Source organism: Equus quagga, chromosome 1 (assembly GCF_021613505.1).
Source record: "Equus quagga isolate Etosha38 chromosome 1, UCLA_HA_Equagga_1.0, whole genome shotgun sequence".
In the NCBI taxonomy this organism is placed as follows: Eukaryota; Metazoa; Chordata; class Mammalia; order Perissodactyla; family Equidae; genus Equus; species Equus quagga.
In genome coordinates, this window is record NC_060267.1 from 69,298,344 (window position 1) to 69,317,346 (window position 19,003).

The window sequence follows — 19,003 nt, forward strand, 5'->3', positions numbered from 1 at the left end:
AAATTTGCACCCCTCCCTGCCCCCTCTTCACTGTAGATACTCCATCTGTGATAAATGATTTAAATTTCTCAATATTTAAATCAAGTATCTTAAATTCCTTGATGGGCAGGTACTTCGTGTCTATTGGCTGACTGGTTAAAAAAAATCTCCAGGGGCTGGCCCCATGGCCGAGTGGTTAAGTTCGCACACTCCGCTGCAGGCGGCCCAGTGCTTCATTGGTTCGAATCCTGGGCGCGGACATGGCACTGCTCATCAAGCCACACTAAGGCAGCATCCCACATACCACAACTAGAAGGACCCACAACGAAGAATATACAACTATGTACCGGGGGGCTTTGGGAGAAAAAAAGGAAAAAAAATAAAATCTTAAAGAAAAAATCTCTAATCTCAAGTGGGCTAATCTAATCTCAACTGGTAAGCAGGTTGCATTAGACCCAGTGCTTCTATGAGCAATACAAATGTTTCCACTGCCACACCGCGTAGGTGAACCTGGAAAACAAGCATACAAAAACAGCAAAACTAAAACCTCAACAACCATTTCAGAATAAACAACCTTGTATTGTGCAAAATGAGACACTGAAAACAACTGGACTGATGGGAAAAATAGAGTGGGGACAGAACACCTAAAACAAAGGAACTTTGTAACAAGTAGTCCTGATAGAATTACCAAGAAAAAAGCTAGCACAGTTTACTCTACTGGTGTGGGGGGCCCAGGATCACAGTGGGAAATTCTCTGTGGCCTTAAACCCTGAAGCTCATGCTTTCACTTTGAGCAGTAGGTCTTGGAGGGTATTTTGCTTCTAATAGAGACCTTTTCATTAAAATTAAAAGATCTGATCCTAGATATAGCTTTCTCAATTAATCCATTGTTTTAATACAGGGAGAAATGTCTTTGCAGCCTCCTTTTCTGCATTTGTGTTTAGCCAGATAGCTTAAAAGAAGAAAAGTGGGTCGGCCCGGTGGTGCAGCGGTTAAGTTCATATGTTCTACTTCTTGGCGACCCGGGGTTCGCCGGTTCTGATCCTGGGTGCGAACATGGCACCACTTGGCACGCCATGCTGTGGTAGGCGTTCCACGTATAAAGTAGAGGAAGATGGGCATGGATGTTAGCTCAGGGCCAGTCTTCCTCAGCGAAAAGAGGAGGATTGGCAGCAGTTAGCTCAGGGCTAATCTTCCTCAAAAAAAAAGAAGGAAAGCGTAATGGTTTCTGAAGCCACGGAATCAGCCACCACTTGAAACCTGTCGTTTCTGTAGATTTTTCAGCCTCTCCCCGCACCCTCCTCCCCCTAAGGTCTTCTTATATTGCTAAGGTTTTTTCTTTAATAAGCATGAGAAAACTTGAGTCTGATTACTTGGAAACATTAACATGCTGGGAAAAATTGCGTGGGAGTTCCCTATGATACCAGCGTCATTCATCTGTTTGCCAGCTGTGTATGAGGTCCTGCGTGTCAAAGAAACACGTTGTGGCAGAACAGACTGTACTGCTGACCTAGGACTCCTCAGAGCTGACGGACACCAAGGACCACACAGATCTACCTCCTTCCTGGATAGTCTAAAATTTTTATGTTTAAAGTAGGTATTCAGTAAGAAAATTCAACATCTATTCTTTTAAAAAGCTATTTAAAAACTAGGAAGTGAAACCTACATCTTTAACAAGATCCAATCTCTTAAACCAACAGCAAGTGTCATACTTGACAATGACACACTAGAGGATTTTCTCTTTACTTCTGGAATGTATAAGCAAGCCTTCTATGACCATTAATATTGTTCTAGAAGTTCTGACTAGTACAAGAAACCATAAAACAAAAATAAATATAATGATCAGAAAGGAGATAAAATACAAAAACCAAGAAAATCAACTAAAAATTATTCATAAGGGCTATATATGGTACACACGCAAAAATTAGGTGCTTTCTCAAGTGTCAATAGTAACCAGTTGGAAACACATAATGGGCAAAATGCCCCTTTCGTCATGGTAGCAACAAATACAAAATACGGTCACGTGTTGCTTAATATTGGGGGTACATTGTGAAAAATGCATCATTAGGTGATTTCGTCGTGTGAACATTGAGTGTACTTACACAAACCTAGATGGAACAGCCTACTCTACACCTCTGGTACTAATCTAATGGGACCACTGTTGTATATGCGGTCCCTCGGTGACTGAAATGGCATTATGCAACACGTGGCTGTACCTCGGAATAACGCTAACAAGAAATATGTGCAGTCGAGATGAAGAAAACTGTAAGACTTTTCTTGAGATTTATAAAATAAAACTTAAATGAACTGGAGGGACGTACCTTGTTCCTGGATGCAAAAAGTAGAATATTGAGAAGATGTCATTTTTTTCCAATTAATTTATAAATTTAACATGATCTGAGCAAAAATTACATATATTCTTAGAGGAGCTTGACAAAATGATTCTAAGCAATAAACGTAAAGGACAGACTAATACCAGATAATAAAATTTAAAGCCATAGCAATCGATAGTGTGTTACAGTTTAGCGTTGTGGTCATGATCTTAGGTGTTGGGGTACTTGGATTCCAGGCCTGTCACTTACCAGGCATGTGACCATGGGCCACTTAATCTCTCCAGGCCTCGGTTTCCTCACCTGTAAAGGTTGAGATTAAATGATATGATGTAAATAAAGAGTGAGTAAATTACTAGTATGTGGGAAGTACTCAAAAAATGTTAGCTCCTATTGTTTTGTTGTTGACACTAGTAAAACAGGTCAATGGAAGAGAATAGTCTAAACATAAGACCATAGTATAAATAAGAATTGATTAATTTATTAAAGGAGCCATTTTGAATCAAAGACAATTGATTAGATATTATATTTGGTTAAAAGTTTTTGGATAACTCATACATCAAAATAAATCCCATGAAACCATAAGTAGAAGAAAAAAAATATCTATCAACTAATTGAAGAGCCTAAAAGCCGTGAGAAAAGGTCTTTGGACCAAATTGATTTGGCTATATTAAAATTTATTTCAGTATGAAAGAAAAACTCACACATTGAGTGACAAACTGAGGCACAAGTAGTGGTTATTGGTAAATATTTAACGACCAGCTCTGCAAGGAAAGAAAGAAAATACCTGGATTTGTCACATTTGTGGATTTCCGTGGTATAAATACTGCCACCATGCTGATTTCAGGCTACTAGCGTGAAGTTGGTGAAGAGGAGTTGGGAGGAGATGTGGGTTGTTGGCTCTCATGAGCTGGTGCAAGCCGACTGCAGCACAGCACTGGCACAGACATGGCAGAGCATGCTGAGAAACCACCTGGAGATCACCCCAGGCCAGAGCACATCCTTACTTGAAGCTGCCTTCCCCAGGAAGCAGAGATAATTGCAGAGATAATTAAGAATAAAAATCCACTGTGTTGTATCATGGAGGGTACCTTGAGCTGGATCTGTCCTAGCACAAGGGTGCTGGCCCTGCAAAGGGTCTCTGGGGTGGAAAGACCCCTGTGGGGTGACTGGGGCCTGCCTGGGAGTGGCCTCTTTGGGGCCAAATCCGATAGCGGCTGAGGACTAAGGGCAGAGATGTTGCTAGACAAATGCTTTAAAACAATAGTTGGACCAGAGCAGGGGGTGTCTCACCTTTGGTTTCTTCTCCTTCTGAAGCCCATGATGCTCTTGGCAGTGGTGCATGTGTTTTGCTATCTTCCTCTGCATATTTATATTCTCATCTGATTTTTTATTCTCCTTTTGATACTGTTCAATTACTGTGTATAGTAGTTTTTGTAAGTGTGGTCATCAGAAAGATCAGTCATGGGGGGAGTGGTGATATGTGAAAACATGACCGCTTGTGTCTAGACAGTGATAAGGTGACCCAAGTGATATTTTGCAGTGGACCAGGAGACCAAAGATGTGTCTCATTGTCAGGGGGTCATGGTATTGTCAGAAAGAGAAGCTTCAAGGTGTGGAGCCTTGGGGTCCTGTCTCGTGTTTGGACGCAGGGATTCCATACACAACTTGCACTTTTTATTCCACAATGGACTACTGGCTGGCCACAGGGTAACCCAGTCTTACAGGTACCATCTTAGATGGGTTGTTTCTTTGAGATCATATCTGTAGTTCTGATAGAAGGTTGGTTTATTATAAGGTCGACTTTGTGCAAAGAAGCAGGATTTAACTGGATTTCAGAGAAGTGGAGACTTTCTGAATATGGGAGCAATATTGTTAGAAGTTGTATAGTTGTTTGAAGCCTTTGATTGAGAATCATCACTTTGGGCAGCACAGAAAGAACCAGTTGGCATGGGGTGAGATAGGAGTGTGGAGAGAGAGAAAAAAAGTAGTCACTTTAGGGGGTTAATGAAGATGAATCTTATGATGTGAGAAAAGTAGCTTTAACAGACACACAGAGGACCGGCTGGTAGGAAATATGGGTTGCCAGAATTGGATACAGACCGGTCAAGATAAAAAATGAGGTCTGCCTGTGCTTAGACTTGGCCTTGGAGGTGGACAAAAATGGTTTCTTATGAGTGAGATGTTTTAATAACTTATTGGGCCTGGAGATTTACAGATGCTTATGTTTTTAGAGCATTTCTTTATTCAAGGTTGGTCTACATACAGTAATTTTTCTTAATTTTTTTTAAGAGCAAGTTTAGTATCTGTCATTTACAGGACTGTTAATTTGATGATACAGTGTTCCTCCTCACTTATGTGGGCGTTTCTAGTCTTTCTGTGTGTTTTCTTTAATCGCTCTAGAATCTTTAGCTGGTTTTCATTAATTAAGCTTATCCTGAAAAGCTTCGTTGATTGTAGAACCATTGTATCTCAGGGTTGGAAGTGACTGTAATAGTCTTCTAATCCAGCTGTCAATTTGATGCTTGAATCCCCTGTATTATTCTTTTCCATTTCATACTTAAATAATTGATGTCTTGATTTTTAGTAGTTGGATTTACCAAGAGGTAGAATTTGGGAGCTTTGTAACAATATAGCATTCTCAGACCCAGCAGTCATTTGGAGATAACCAGTTGATCATACCTTGAGCGGCTGAGGGCCAGCTGGTTATCTGATGCTGAAATATTGGCACCATTCAGTGGCCCCTACTACAGGGTACTCTGACCTCTAACTTTAAACCCCAAGCTGGGGCTGAGAGTATAGTTTGACTCAGGGGACAGGTTCCAGGGCCAGGCTAAACCTAGGACTCTCATGTTCCTAGGGCTTCCTCCATGGTTCTGATCTATTCCTGGTCGGGGAGAGGGTGTTGGTTGTTGGTGGTATAGAACCAACCTCTTTGCTTCCAAAGCTGGTTGGCTAAGGCCAGTTTGTAGGTTCAGAAGCTGCCTGTTGTAAATTATGCTGAAATTCTGGGAGAAGTTTTCTAGAAGGATTCTAAATTATACGTCTTTAATATTTTCTGCTTGTAGAATTTGAATGCAGAGTACTTGGAGTGGTTCAGGTTTTGCCAAGAAAGCCCAGTTCATGGCTACTAGGAGGCTTTGCCGATTATCATTGATCTTAGAATTCACCAAGCCCTGGGGCTTTGGAGGCTCAGAAACTTAATTTTGCTAGTACATTTAGAGTGCATCCTTTCATTAATAGTAGATTCACGTAACCAAAGTCATAAGACACATATGTCAACTCAGGAGGCTAATTTATCAAACTGACATACAGACCAGAAATTTTTTGTCAGCTTAGCTAGTATTAAGGTAAAGACAAATTATTATTTAAAAGTTATCATATTTATTCCTAAAAGTAGTATGGTTATTTAAAAAAAATCCAATCCAAATATGGAAATGTATAAATAGAAAGTCCTTTCTGATCCCACCTGATGAGATGAAAATCGTTGACAGCTTAGCCTGTGTATAGTCATCCAGACTCTTTGCATGTGCAGTAACCTCTGTTGCTTTCTTTTTCTGTAGCTCTCTAGTTACATTATGTGTATTGCTCATCGGCTTGTGGGAAGCCAGGGAAGAGTCAGGAGGTTGCCTAATGACATGGAATCAGACGAAAAGGAGGAGGCTGGATGACTCCCGGTGCAGCGGCAGCTCAGTAGCCTGAATTGTTTATTCAGCAATCGAGAGGCTGCTGCCCTGGCACCCCTTCCCCAAGACAGGTTGGCCGGGCCATGCCAATGTTTATCTCTCAGACTGTAATTTTTCAGTACAACTGGCCAAGTACAGGTCTTGGCACCGAACAGATGCTAAATGAATAGTAGCTGTGTGTGTACCTGCCCTGTTCAGTCCCTCTTTTCTGACAAGTACATTCTTTCTGTAGCTCCATTTGTGTCACAGTCTAGCTTTGCCTTGGCAGGTGTGTCCTTTGGTCTCCTTAAGATGACTTTTCTTTCTCTACTCTGGTCTGTTTTATTTCAGTTCTTTGCCACCTTATTTCTTTTTTCCACTTGTGCTGCCTAAAGAGGGCTTGAACTATTCCGTGAAAATCAGCACCTTACCTAGTAATTCTTGAAACTTCTGATTTCTTAGGAAAATGCTTTCTTTCGTCAAATTTCAGTATTACTCAACTCTTTACCTTAGTTAAAACTATTCTGCTCTTGTCTTGTTGTATACCTAATATAGCTATATTAAAAGTGTTCGTATGGAGTTTGTCGTGAAATCAGTAGAATTCCACATGAGAAGTGGGCAGTGTGGCCCTCTTTTAAGTGTTTTTATATGATTTATATTATACATATAACAGCTTTGTTGAGATGTAATCCACGTACCCATCCAAAGTGTACTATTCAGTGCTTTGTAGTACATTCACAGAGTTGTGTAACCATCACCACGGTTTTAGAACATTTTTGTCATCCCCAAAAGAAACCCCATACCTGTTAGTGGTGGTTCCCCATTTCCTCTCAACTCCCATCCAGCCCTAGGCAAGCACTAACCTACTTTCTGTCTCTATAGATTTGCCTGTTCTGGACATTTCATATAAATGGAATTATATAATATGTGGTCTTTTGTATCTGGCTTCTTTCACTTATAATGTTTTCAGGGTTCATCTATGTTATAGTATGTATCACTACTTCATTTATTTTTATTCCAATATTTATATTCCGTGCAATGGATATACCACATTGTGTTTATCCATTCGTCAGTTGATGGGCATTTGTATGTGATTTCTTAATAGCGAAGTAGCGCTTTAGTATTATGACTCTTTTTGAAATCCAAGCAAGTGTTACACAAAGTATAGATGGAAGTTACAGAAGGCTAGAAGGAAACAACAGTTTATTTCTACCTGTTAAACAGCACTGCAGGTGTTTTCTTCACATATCAACAGTCATATTTGGACGTTTGGAAATTATCTTTGAAATCAAAATACAAAATATGTTAATCTGTTATTTTTGGTTATAGCCTATAATTTTTCTGTAAGAAAAAATGTTAACCATGTAAAAAAAACAGTTTAGATAAACTAAGCCACAGAATGTACTATAGTATTTTTGCTGTAATTCTTATGCGTCTCTCTTCCTATTTTCCCTCTTCTCTTCCACATGCATCAGTCCAGTGTCCACACAGTAAACATGGCAGAGCAGAGTGGTCATGGGCCCTGGGCCCGCTGCCTGCTTCACGTCTCTGCTTTAATACTTTTTGACTGTGTGTCTTGGGCAAGTTACTTAACCCCTCTTTGCCTCAGTTTCCTCATGAGTAAAATGTGAATAATAATAGTATCAACCTCATAGGCTTGTTGTGGAAATTAAATGGGTTAATGTAGGTAAAGTGTCTGGCACATGGAATATGCTCAGTAATATTAGCCATAGTCTGCATTTAGTGTTACATAGTCACTAAGTAAGTACTTGGACTAAAACAGATTATTTTGGTAATCTTAATTAAGGTTGAGCTATGATTTTTTTCCACCTTCAATAAATCTGTGCGTTTTTGTCTATCATTTCACCAACCCTCATATGTGAACTCAAAGGAATTGTGTATTTATAAAAGGGAGGAGAGGAAAGGTAGAACCTGGAGATGAGGAAGCTAAATTAGCCAGAGGAGAAGAGTAGAACATGGAAGTCAAGTCCCTGGTCTCTTACGCCCCATCGTCGTTCCTTTCATGTGGTAATAATTGTGTATTGAGTGAATGGCTTTTTATAGTTTGGTTGACTATGGGTTTTAGAATTGAGGTTTTCTTCAGCTCCCTTTAAAAATTCAAGACAGAGGAAGGCATTTCAGTTGCTCTAATTGTATGATCACTTGAAAGTCATTATTGATTTGTTTCTTACATTTACCGCGAGTGTCTATACAACTGTGCCCTCATTAGTTTCTCCTGGTCTTATTTCCTTTACAACTCATTTTTCACTTTTTAGGCACACATTTTAGAATGTATACAATATGAGAGCAATTTAAAAATGTTTGAGATGAGTATTTATGAGAATTCGCTTTTTGAGATGCTTCATAGGGAAGTGTTTCCCCGTAGCCCATGGGGAAAGGGCAGTATCAGTGGTTTAGGGCCTGGTCCTAGCTAAGAGGTTTACTTAAAATCATTTAATCCTGGAAACAGCGGTGCATGATATGGGGATGATCATCATTACCTTACAAGTGGAGGGATCGGGTCAGCTGATCATACTCCCATTTAGAAGAGGAGCTAGGATTCAAACCCAGGTTTGTGTTCCTCCCTCTCAATATGGGTGCGTCACCTCTCTGATGTTTATTAGACTGTGGTACTTCTCTGATGTCGCCAGTTCTGCATCCTCCAGGAGGAGTCTTGTTCTTGCCTAGGTGATTCTCTGCATACAGCTTTCTAGTGCAGTTTGAAGTGTTCTGATCTCCTGTCAATAAGTGTCAAATAGAATGACTTGAACATTTTCTGGTGGTTTTGATACTACATCTGTTTATAGCTGACATTATACTAAGGAAGCAGAAAAAGAATAATCTGGAGAAATGGAAGCCAGTATTTCTTCTTTTCTGTTATTTCTTCTGTAATTAAATAGCATTAATGGAAGTCAAAATGAGAAAAATGCATCATAAGTCAAACTAGTTAAAAATTTCACTCTTCCCTTCCAATGCTTGTGTGTGTGTGTACTGTTTTACAAGTTGAATAACTAGAGTGTAGATGTAACGTCATACCATGTTTTCTAATACATGTTTTTATCATTATCATTTTTATATGTTACTATGCAGTTTTCATGATTGTTTTTATGATTACTTCAAATCCTATTCTCATATTTAACTAATTTCTATTTTTAAATAGTTAATTTCTAATTTTTTCTCATAATAGCACTGTACTGAACATCTCATGTGCAGCTATTTTAATGTTTTAGATTATTTATTTGGGTTTTTGAAATGTCTTGCCAAATTATTTTCCATGAGTGTCTAACCACTTTACGTTGCTTTTGGTTTCAGCGTAGTCTTAACCAGTGTTACCAGTTTCCTTCTGAAAGTGTGTTTCAGTGGGAGCGTCGTCCTAACCATGAGCCCTATGCTCTGGTTTCCAGAAATATATTGTGAGAGAGGTTGGCACTGTCTGTCGTCATGTCTCCCAATGGATGTGTGACCAAATTAGTTTTGGAAAGTCTCACAATAGAGCCTCAGACAAGTCCTACTCGAAAGACTAGACTTCATTAGCCAGCATTTCCAAAACTTACTTAAATCTGGAATTTGTTTTTCCCATAGCCTATTAATGAACATCTTTGGGAAATGCCATACTACATAATATCTATGGGGAACAGAGCCAGCCTATGATGCCATAGAATGCTTTTTAAGGAAATGATCTCATGCAGGAGAGGCAGTGAGGATGTTTGCGCTAACATTACGCCACTCTAATGGTAAGAGACCTGGCCTGGTTCATTCATTCATTAAATAAATTTACTATGTGCCAGCCACTGTTCACCTGCTGGGGATACAGCAGTGAATAAACCAAGTCCCTGCCCCTGAGTAGGCACCAAGAAGGGAAGAATAGACATCACATGTTCAACCACTTAAAGAAAGATTCTGTACGCATTATTTTGTGTGGAATAGGCTTTTACTTGAAGAATTTTAAGTGCCTATTGTAAACACTGCTGATCCCTGATTTAAACAAAAAAGAGATACATCTTTTCCCTTAAGAAGTTCGCAATCTACTGAGGAAGCAAATTATTATAATGTGAAATGATAATTACTGTGGTGGTGGTATATTCGTAGTGTGCTATAGGAACACAAAGGAAGGGATCCTATCCATATTTTGGGGGTTCCTAAATTATTTTTTTAATGATAATAGGGATTTGGTCAGTTAAGATTCTTAGGCTCTGCCACGGAACTGAACATATAGTTATTTCTATGCATGATTGTTGTGGACTGAAAACATTTTCATTGGCAAAGATAACGTCTGATTTTGATTTAAAATATAAATTTGCTCATCTCCACCCGCCCGTTGGCTATGTGATGATCAGTGTAATCTTCATGTTCCTTCTCCATAAGTCCCTGTAATTGTCATAAGTCAGTTTTTACCTGTTCCATCGAAGAAAGGAAGTGGGATTGGAGTAAGAATGCTATATTGAGTACCTATGAATTCCTGCTTTGAAAAAGTGATTACAATATAGCAAGAAAGCTCAGTAAACCCACTAGCAATCTGGAAGCCGATTGGCTGTAGCAGGGGCGAGGTGCAAAGTAGAGCTTTGGTCCTGTTGGTCTGTCCTTGGTATCATCAAATACGGAAGAAGTTCTGACACTTGTAGGATGTGTTGGGGAAAAATGAAGCCAGTAAGAACTGTATAATTTTTAAAAAATTAAATAGTAATTTTAAATTAAAAACATTCTCACCACTGATTCAGAAGAAAGAGAAGTTAGAAATACTGTTTGAGGATTGCAGACAAGGCTTGTCTATATAATTTTGATCATGTATCATTGATGATGGAAGTAAAAGATGCTATTAGCTGTGTTGCAGAATAGGATGAACTTGGCTTTTGCCTGGTAACTATTATGTGCTCAAGTGTAGGAAAGACAGTCACTGAGAAGTCTTGTGTAAGAAGAACACTTTTGTAACTGGCCTGCAGTTATTTTTTTTAGGGCAGTTGGAGGAAGAATGAAGGCATTGGCATCTCTCTCCAGGATCTTTCCATCACTCTGTAAATGCATAACTTATAAAGCAGCTCTGGTTGCCACTTTTTCCCTTTTTCCTTAAATGCATGAATGTTTGTGATTTAGTATAAAGTTCATGAACTAAGGAAAGCAGTTGGACACAGATGCCTGTATCTTTCCACTCAGTGTATCTTATTACCTTTAACTGCCTGTTAAAACCATGCTTTTATTTTTACCTTTCAAATATGAATTGCCATCACCAGGCTTAGCAAATGAAACGGATTACTTATGGTAACTGTAAGTATTTATGCACTCCGAATCCTTGACAGAGCTTTCCCAAAGGACAGGCAACGTCTTTCGGAATCCTATTACAAGATTTTATTTGCAGGGGCTGTGAACAGAAGGCTGAAAGCTTCCGTGTTTTATTGCTGCCCAACTTCATCAGGTCTGCTCACTCTATTGAAAATTGTGGCAAAAATGATACACATCAGCTCTTTCATTCTTTTGTTACTACTCTGTGCAAATAAAAGCATATTGGGGAATTTAATGAAGCAGCATGTCCTTGGAGGGAGTTCGAAGACTGGGAGTGTCTGACTCTTTGTCTTTAATACTGGAGTTTTTTGTGTAAAACAGATTGGCACGAACAAAATAAAGTCCTCACAGATAGCCCAGTGTCTGCCGCATATGTACTTAAATCACGCAAAAGTCTGTGTAGCAGTCACCTGGGAGGTGCACTCAGTGACTGCGTTGGAGGCTTTCTGGGTGTACCCAAGGAATAGTTGGGACAGTGAAAACTGCAGTGGAGCAGCTGGGACTGTGAGCCTGTTTTGGAGGTGGTCCCTTTACCAAGAAGTAGAGACTGTGATGTTCAAGAAAAAACCTGGGGCAGGGGGAAGGGGGGATTTGTTTATTCAACAAATTAACAAACACTTCCCAAGGATACATTCTGGGAATCTGCTGGGTGAGAGACCGAGTCTCGCCTTGCTTTGGCCTTCATGTGCAGAGTTGGCTTTTCATTGGAATCTGGGAAGGGCAGCGGGGATTGAAAGGATGGATCTGTGCTGCAGAGATCTAGGCACACATAATGTGAAGGACGGCATTCCTATGCTTATCCTTAGGTGTAGTCTTCAGGTTATTGCAATTCCTGGCCTACAGTTTAACTCTCCTTATTGCTGGCCTGTAGGAACGTAAGCGTGGGTCAGTGACCTTATCAGGATAATCTTGATTCTGCTTGAATTTCTAAGCTTTGGTACTTAATTACTAATAATGACTACTTGGGGTATACCTTCAAACTGATAAAAACACAGAAGTATGGGCAGTGCTATAGTTGTGAACTGCTGGCCCAAATGGTGTAGGAATTGATGCTGGTTTGTCCTTTATTTGCAGAGGTCACACTGCCTGTATACGACTTCTCTTTCTTTGGACCAGCCTCCCAGGCTGGTGTTTCTTGTTGCTTTGAATGTGGGAGAGTGCACTCCTCTGGCTTACTTTGGGGAAATGACAAGGGAGCACGTAGTCATTTAGCTCGTCAGAAATTCCAAGTTGCACAGGCCGGCTCCATGGCCAAGTGGTTAAGTTCACGCACTCCGCTGCAGGGTTCAGATCCTGGGTGCGGACGTGGCACTGCTCGTCAGGCCACGTTGAGGCAGCGTCCCACATCCCACAACTAGAGGGACCTGCAACTAACATATACAACTATGTACAGGGGGGGTTTGGGGAGATAAAGCAGAAAAAAAAAAAAAAAAAGATTGGCAACAGTTGTTAGCCCAGGTGCAACTCTGGATGTATGTGACCAGATAATGTTTAACTCAGTGTTAGTAGGAAATCTCACCAATGACATCAACATGAAAATATTATTCTAGTAGCTTAGTAAATACAGCCCTGCGCTAATGTGTCAGAACACAAAGGAAGATATTCTTCTTCTTTTCCAAGACCAAAAGGCCCATTCCTAACTGGAGCAGCCATAAAAATCTTTAGTGTAATGAAATCTTAATGGATATGAAGTAAGAAATGGCTGATTTTTTTGTTTTAGACCAACTGAATGTTCTGTTTGTTTACTACTAAACATTTCTGAGTGGAATAATTCTTATTTGGCAGTCAATATTTCTCCCTCACAGCTAGCAAGAATTTTTGGTATGTTTTGGACACAAAACACATTCTATTTTAGACACCAAAGAATCATTTTTCCGTGTTTGCTTCAGAAGTTTGTGAGATAATTTCAACAGATCTCACAAATGTTTGTTTAATGGCTGCCCATCTCTATTCCTGCAGTTTTTTACACATCTTTACTTTGGCCTCACTCACGATATCGTAGTCCTTAGTTTGCCTCTCTCTCGCTAAACGAGAGCTCACTAAGGGCAGGGGCTGTCTTCCCTGTCTTGGGATCTCTGGTACTTTGTGTGGTGCTCAGTATTTATTTGAAGAACTAATGGAATGCTTAAGATTATTGTCTGAAAATCAAGTAACTTTTTAGTATAATTGACTATAACCTTTTTATAGCATGTTTTCCATTATTTTCAAACCATGTCTACAAAAATCTGGTGTACTGAGGAAAGATTCATAGCATTTGGTAATACTCTATTACTATAAGAATCTTTGGGGAATCTTTGGGCTTCTATATTAATTAGGAGAAAGACATACAGACAGTAAGTACAGAATATAAAAAGAGGGCAGAGAGCATTCAATCTTTGCCGTTCTGTATCACCTTGTGTCTTTTGACTTCCTGGATTTTAGACTTTAGCTGCCTTCATATTTGACCTTTTGTTGCTAAAGTCACATCTGCCAGACCTTTTCCCACCTTATTGATCCCCTGGCTTGGCCCACCCTGTCGGCCCTATTACTGCTGGTGCCCTACACTGATAACCTGATTTGACCCAACTGGTTATATCACTTGTCAAAATCTATGTGTGTTACTATTATCTACACATACATTTAGTCAACAACTGTATCCTCATTAGGAATAACATGGAAATTTAGGACAAAACTTTTTTACAGGATTATTTCCTTAAAAAATATACACCCCTGTTAGAGCATATCAGATTCACTGGAAGGCCTTGGCTTTAGCTATTGGGGCTCATAGTGAATGTGGAGTCTAGGACATAGTTGCCTGGCCTGTGACTTCCATAAGAGATGCTATGGAAGCTGGTTTTTTTTTTTTTTTAATCTATGATGTGCAAAATGTAGTAAGGAATGCGAAGATGTTAAACATTGTTCCTCCCTAAGTTTAAGGAAATGAATATAATACAAACACAAGGTAGATGTCAACAGTAGTCTGACTTAGAATTGTTTTTTATGGTCCAGAACTAGTATTAAAAATTGTAATTCTGCCTTCTAGGTTATTAACTTTCTGTAAGTGTGCAAAAGGAGTACATAATGTGAATGTTGTTATACACATATATTCTTACCCTTATTTTTTTAATTTTTAAAAAACTTTTTATTATGGAAAGTTTTAAACCTTCATTTTACCCATTTTTGGGAATCTTTATTTCTTTGTATATCTTCAAGTTTGCCTGGTATCATATTCTTTCTACCTGAAGAACTTTCTTTAACATTTTTGTAGTTCAGGTTGGCTGCTAATAAATTCTGCTGGGTTTTATTTGTCTGAAAAAAGTATTTCTGAGAGACATTTTCTCTGGGTGTAGAATTCTGGGTTAATAGTGTTTTTAGAAAATTCTTTCAGTGATTTAAAGATGTTATTCCATGGTTTTTTGCTTTGTGTAGTTTCTGACAAAAAGTTTGCTTAATCTTTGTTTCTTTTTATGTGATGTTTCTTTTCCCTCCCTCTGGCTCCCATCAAGATGATCTCTTTATCTGTTGTTTTCAATAGTTTGAATATAATGTGTAAGGTGTGTATGCACACACACGCATGTGTGTGTTGTATTTATCCTACTTGGGATTCTCTGAGCTTCTTGAATCTGCTTTGATTTCTTTTGTTATTTTTGGAAAATTCTCAGTCACTGTTTCTCCTAATATTTCCTCTGCCCCATTCTATCTTCTCCTTTTGGGATCCCGATTACGCATATGTTAGAGCATTTGATATTGTCCTATAGTTCTTGGATGCTCTGTTCTGGGTTTTTAATTTTCACTCTTTTTTTCTTTGTGTTTCACTTTGGGTAATTTTTCTTGACCTCTCTTTGAGTTTATTGGTTCTTTCTTTGGCTGTGTTTAGTCTATGAGGAGCCTAACAAAGGTATTCTTCATCTCTGCTACCATGTTTTTTATTCTTTGCATTTCCTTAACTCCTTCTTATAGTTTCCATCTCTCTGCTAGAATTTGGGGATTCATGTTTCAGAAATAGATTTTCCACTTATTTTCTCTGAACCTTGGTTTTCTCTTTTACAAAGTAGAAAAATCAGAAATGTATAAGAATAACTAACAGAATTGTCTTGAGGATCAAATGAGGCCCCTTTGGCAAGTCCCTTCCTTTCCTCTCCCTGGGTCTCAATCACTCTCCTTAAAGGCTTGGACTGTATGATTACTTTGGTCCTATTCAGTTGCTAAATTATAAAATTCTCTGAAGGAGAAAAGACCCAACATTTATTGACAGCCTGTATTAATCTCATATAGTATTTGAGAAAGGAGTAAAAATCACATTTAAAAAGTGCTTTGCAAACATTTTACTTTTGCCATGTCTATGTGAATTTTAATTGGAAGAAACAGACAGCCTTAAATCCAGTTGCCACTTGGTTAAATCTGTTAAAGAATCATTAAAATTTTTCAACTGTTGGGTTTCCTGACTCACTTGAGAAATTTCAAGGCTCATAAAACATCTCACTCTCTTTCTCAGTGTCTATAGGATTTTAAATTATTGGGTTAGCTTCCAAATTTTGCAATGTGAGGCAAAACTAATGGAGGTTTTTCCTCTTTACTGACTATTGCTGTTGAATTGTATTCTCAATGGATTTGTCTTTGCAGTCACAGACTTGGGTTCCAATCCTGGTTGCACAGCTGCAAAACCTTGGGCTGCTTATTTAACTTTGAGCCTGAGTTTCCTTATCTGTTTAAGATAAATATAGTATTTTAAAGTAGCTGTTGCTCTGGAAATTACCTTACATTAAATATAATGAATTTCAAAGACGTGTCCAAATTCTGTGTAAGTAATTTTACTATAATGGGTATTATTCAAGATTGAAATTATTCAATACAAAGAAACATTCTTTATTCATACTCTGAGCAACTGTCTTCCAAAACACAGACCACAATACAGGCATTCTTATTCGAATAACAGGGAGTGATGTCAAATTATTTTTGTAGGGCTTTTTTTGTCATAACAAAAATCTTCACAAAACTGCGTTCCTGATCGTAGATTTTTAGAGTTGGAAGGAACCTAAGAGACCCAGTCTAACTTCTTCCTGTGACCCAGAGAGGTGAAGCAATTTATCTAGAGTCACGTAGCTAACTAATGACACAGCCAGGGAGAGAATAGAGTTCTTTATCCATTTGCCATAGTGTTACATTCCTCTGGAAGAAACTGCCCACTCACTCTTGGTGTTTAATGCTAGTTAGAGTCTTGGGGTAAGCTTTTTTCCATGACTAACTAGTGCTCTTTTGTTTTCTTGTGTGGGTGTCTGGGAGCAAGCCCAGAAGGGTGGTGGTTTTTTTGGTTCAACAACTGAACCGTGTAAGGCACTAGGCAAGGAAAAGGTGTTTGTCTAGTTAGCACTTTAGGGTCAGGAAGAAGTGGTTGGAATTCAGACTCTCTGCTATCATTGTTGATAGACGGGTGTTTTCAAGTTGAGTTTCTTAACCTGGGGTTTGAATTCCCAAAAGTTTTATGAAAATTATGCAAATATATGCATACCTCCCAAGAAAAGAATCTGTAGTTTTCATCAGATTATCAAAGGGTACGCAGTTAAAACTGTTGTATTAGAGGGAGGGAAAGGTAAGCAAAGCTGATTGAGAACTAGTTCCCCACTCTTGTACTCTAATTACTGATTATACTAGAGGGTTATCTCCAGCCCCCTTCCGCTTCTGCTCTATCCTCCCTAGAGAGCTTCCCGGATCTTGTCGTGGAAGCTGCTGGAAGACCTAACCTTCTTTCTGCAGGAACTTTTCCCATAGGTTTCCCAAGGCTACCTTCTCTCTCCCTTCTCTGCTCACTGTTTCCAGGAAAGGGTGTGAGACTCGGGGATTTTTGTTCATTAGAAAGCTCAGGAGGGTTATTTCAATTACATTCTGGTTAAAAGGAATTTGTGAGCTGACTTAAGAACCTAAGACTGTTGCTATAAGAAAAAAATGCAATTAGAATTCCAATCAATACTTTGCAAATTAACTTTTAGAATGCCTCTAGTTCTTTAGTTAGGGAATCTCTGTGTTTGATCTAGAAACTCTTTACACTTCCCAGAAACAGAAAGAAAATCCATGGATGATGGTTTAGGAGTTGCCCAGATCTGTCTGTAAAAGTGTTTTTTATTTTTTTAATTTTATTTTAAAGATTGGCACCTGAGCTAACAACTGTTGCCAATCTTCTTATTTTTTTTCCTGCTTTTTTCTCCCCAAATCCCCCCAGTACATAGTTGTATATTATAGTCGTGGGTCCTTCTAGTTGTGGCACGTGGGATGCTGCCTCAACATGGCCTAATGAGTGGTGCCATGTCCACGCTCAGGATCCGAACCCTGGGCCGCTGAAGCGGACGCGTGAACTTAACCACTAAGCCACGGGACCAGCCCCTGTAAAAGTATTTTAATTCAGTTTTTTCTTCCTGAATTTTATTAGACTTAAAAGAACCTACCCCTGAATAGGAATTCATTTTAAGGGACTTCCTTTCTAGAGGAGAACGTATATAAAGCACATTCTAAATTTTTAAGACTAGCATCTGAACACAAAGAAAAAGCTACCACCAAGATGACTCGGAAGAATTTGCTCATTTGTTTATTCATTTAAAAAGCCTATACTGAGTACATATCAAGAACCCTCAGGTATCATGTTAGATGCTGGGAAAAGAGAAATGGTCTCTTCTCTTGCGAACCTCATGACCTGCTGGGGACACAGCTCAACAAATACCAAATCAGTAAGCTACATACTCTAATAGAGGTGCCACAAAAGCATTGGGATCAGTACTCATCCTGGCCAGGCGGAGGGGTGGGAATTAGGGTAAACTTCCCAGAACGGTGACAGATGTTTGAGTTGCGTCTTAAAGGTTCAGTAGAAACTTGTCAGGCAAAGAACGGATCTAGGTATAAATGATGTGTTTGTGCCTTGCTGACTTTTACTAAATTTAACATTTGTCACTCTTATTTTGTATTTTCGATTAGAGCTCCAAACGAGAATGGAAGCCACTGGAGGACCGTAGCTGCACAGACATACCGTGGCTGCTGCTTTTTATCCTCTTCTGCATTGGGATGGTAAGGAAGCTCTCACAGGGGGGTCAGAAGCTGAACTCATGATCCAAGGGGATGATGGGGAGTTGGTTTAAAGAGAGAACTTGTTATTTACCTATTTATTTTTAACCTCTTCTGAATTGTCTATAACTGCAGGTCCTAGGATACCATTGAAGCCAGTTATTTTTCTCCCATACAATTCACTGGTATTTGGGGTCCCTTAATTTTTAGTTTGGTCTATATGAAAACTGAGATCAAAATTAAGGGTCATTGGCACGCTCTCTCTTTGTCTAGATCATTTCAGAAAGCCAGATCATTTGACATGAATTTTGGTCAACTGTGATCTTGACGAGGCAGTGAGTGGAGCACTGGCCGTGGAGTCAAGAGTCCTGAGTATTGATCCAGCCCAGTCACACAAAGCTGACAGCTATTTTTGCAGTTTTCCTCTCAGGGACTTGGTATTCCTTTGTATGAAATTAGAGGTTTTGCTGGATGATCTCTATAAGCAGTGCCTCCAGTGCTGACATTTTTCAGTTCTTCCTAGAGGGGAGGCTGGTTGTTCATTGCCTCTTCCTCCTCCTGCATGTACTAGGCCCCTGCTGCGTGCTGGGTCTGCTGTAACGAGTGGCATCTCTCAGTTGGAGATCAAGGGACTTGGTGATTCTCCCATAGGTGCAGAGGTTGGAAGAGCAGAGTCCCCTGTGCAAGGTGTCGGGGGTATGATTATTCAAATTGCATACCCGC

General features: G+C 39.3%; 1 protein-coding gene across 3 annotated transcripts in view; it reads left to right on the plus strand.

Annotated features, from left to right (window-relative positions):
• The window catches only part of SLC44A1 (solute carrier family 44 member 1), a 178,813-nt gene that overhangs the window by 29,507 nt on the left and 130,303 nt on the right, over positions 1–19,003 (plus strand). For all 3 annotated transcript variants that reach the window (XM_046675582.1, XM_046675573.1, XM_046675567.1), the window contains exon 3: positions 18,194–18,283. In XM_046675582.1, the coding sequence (XP_046531538.1) occupies positions 18,194–18,283 (90 nt within the window). The remainder of the gene's footprint in view (positions 1–18,193; positions 18,284–19,003) is intronic.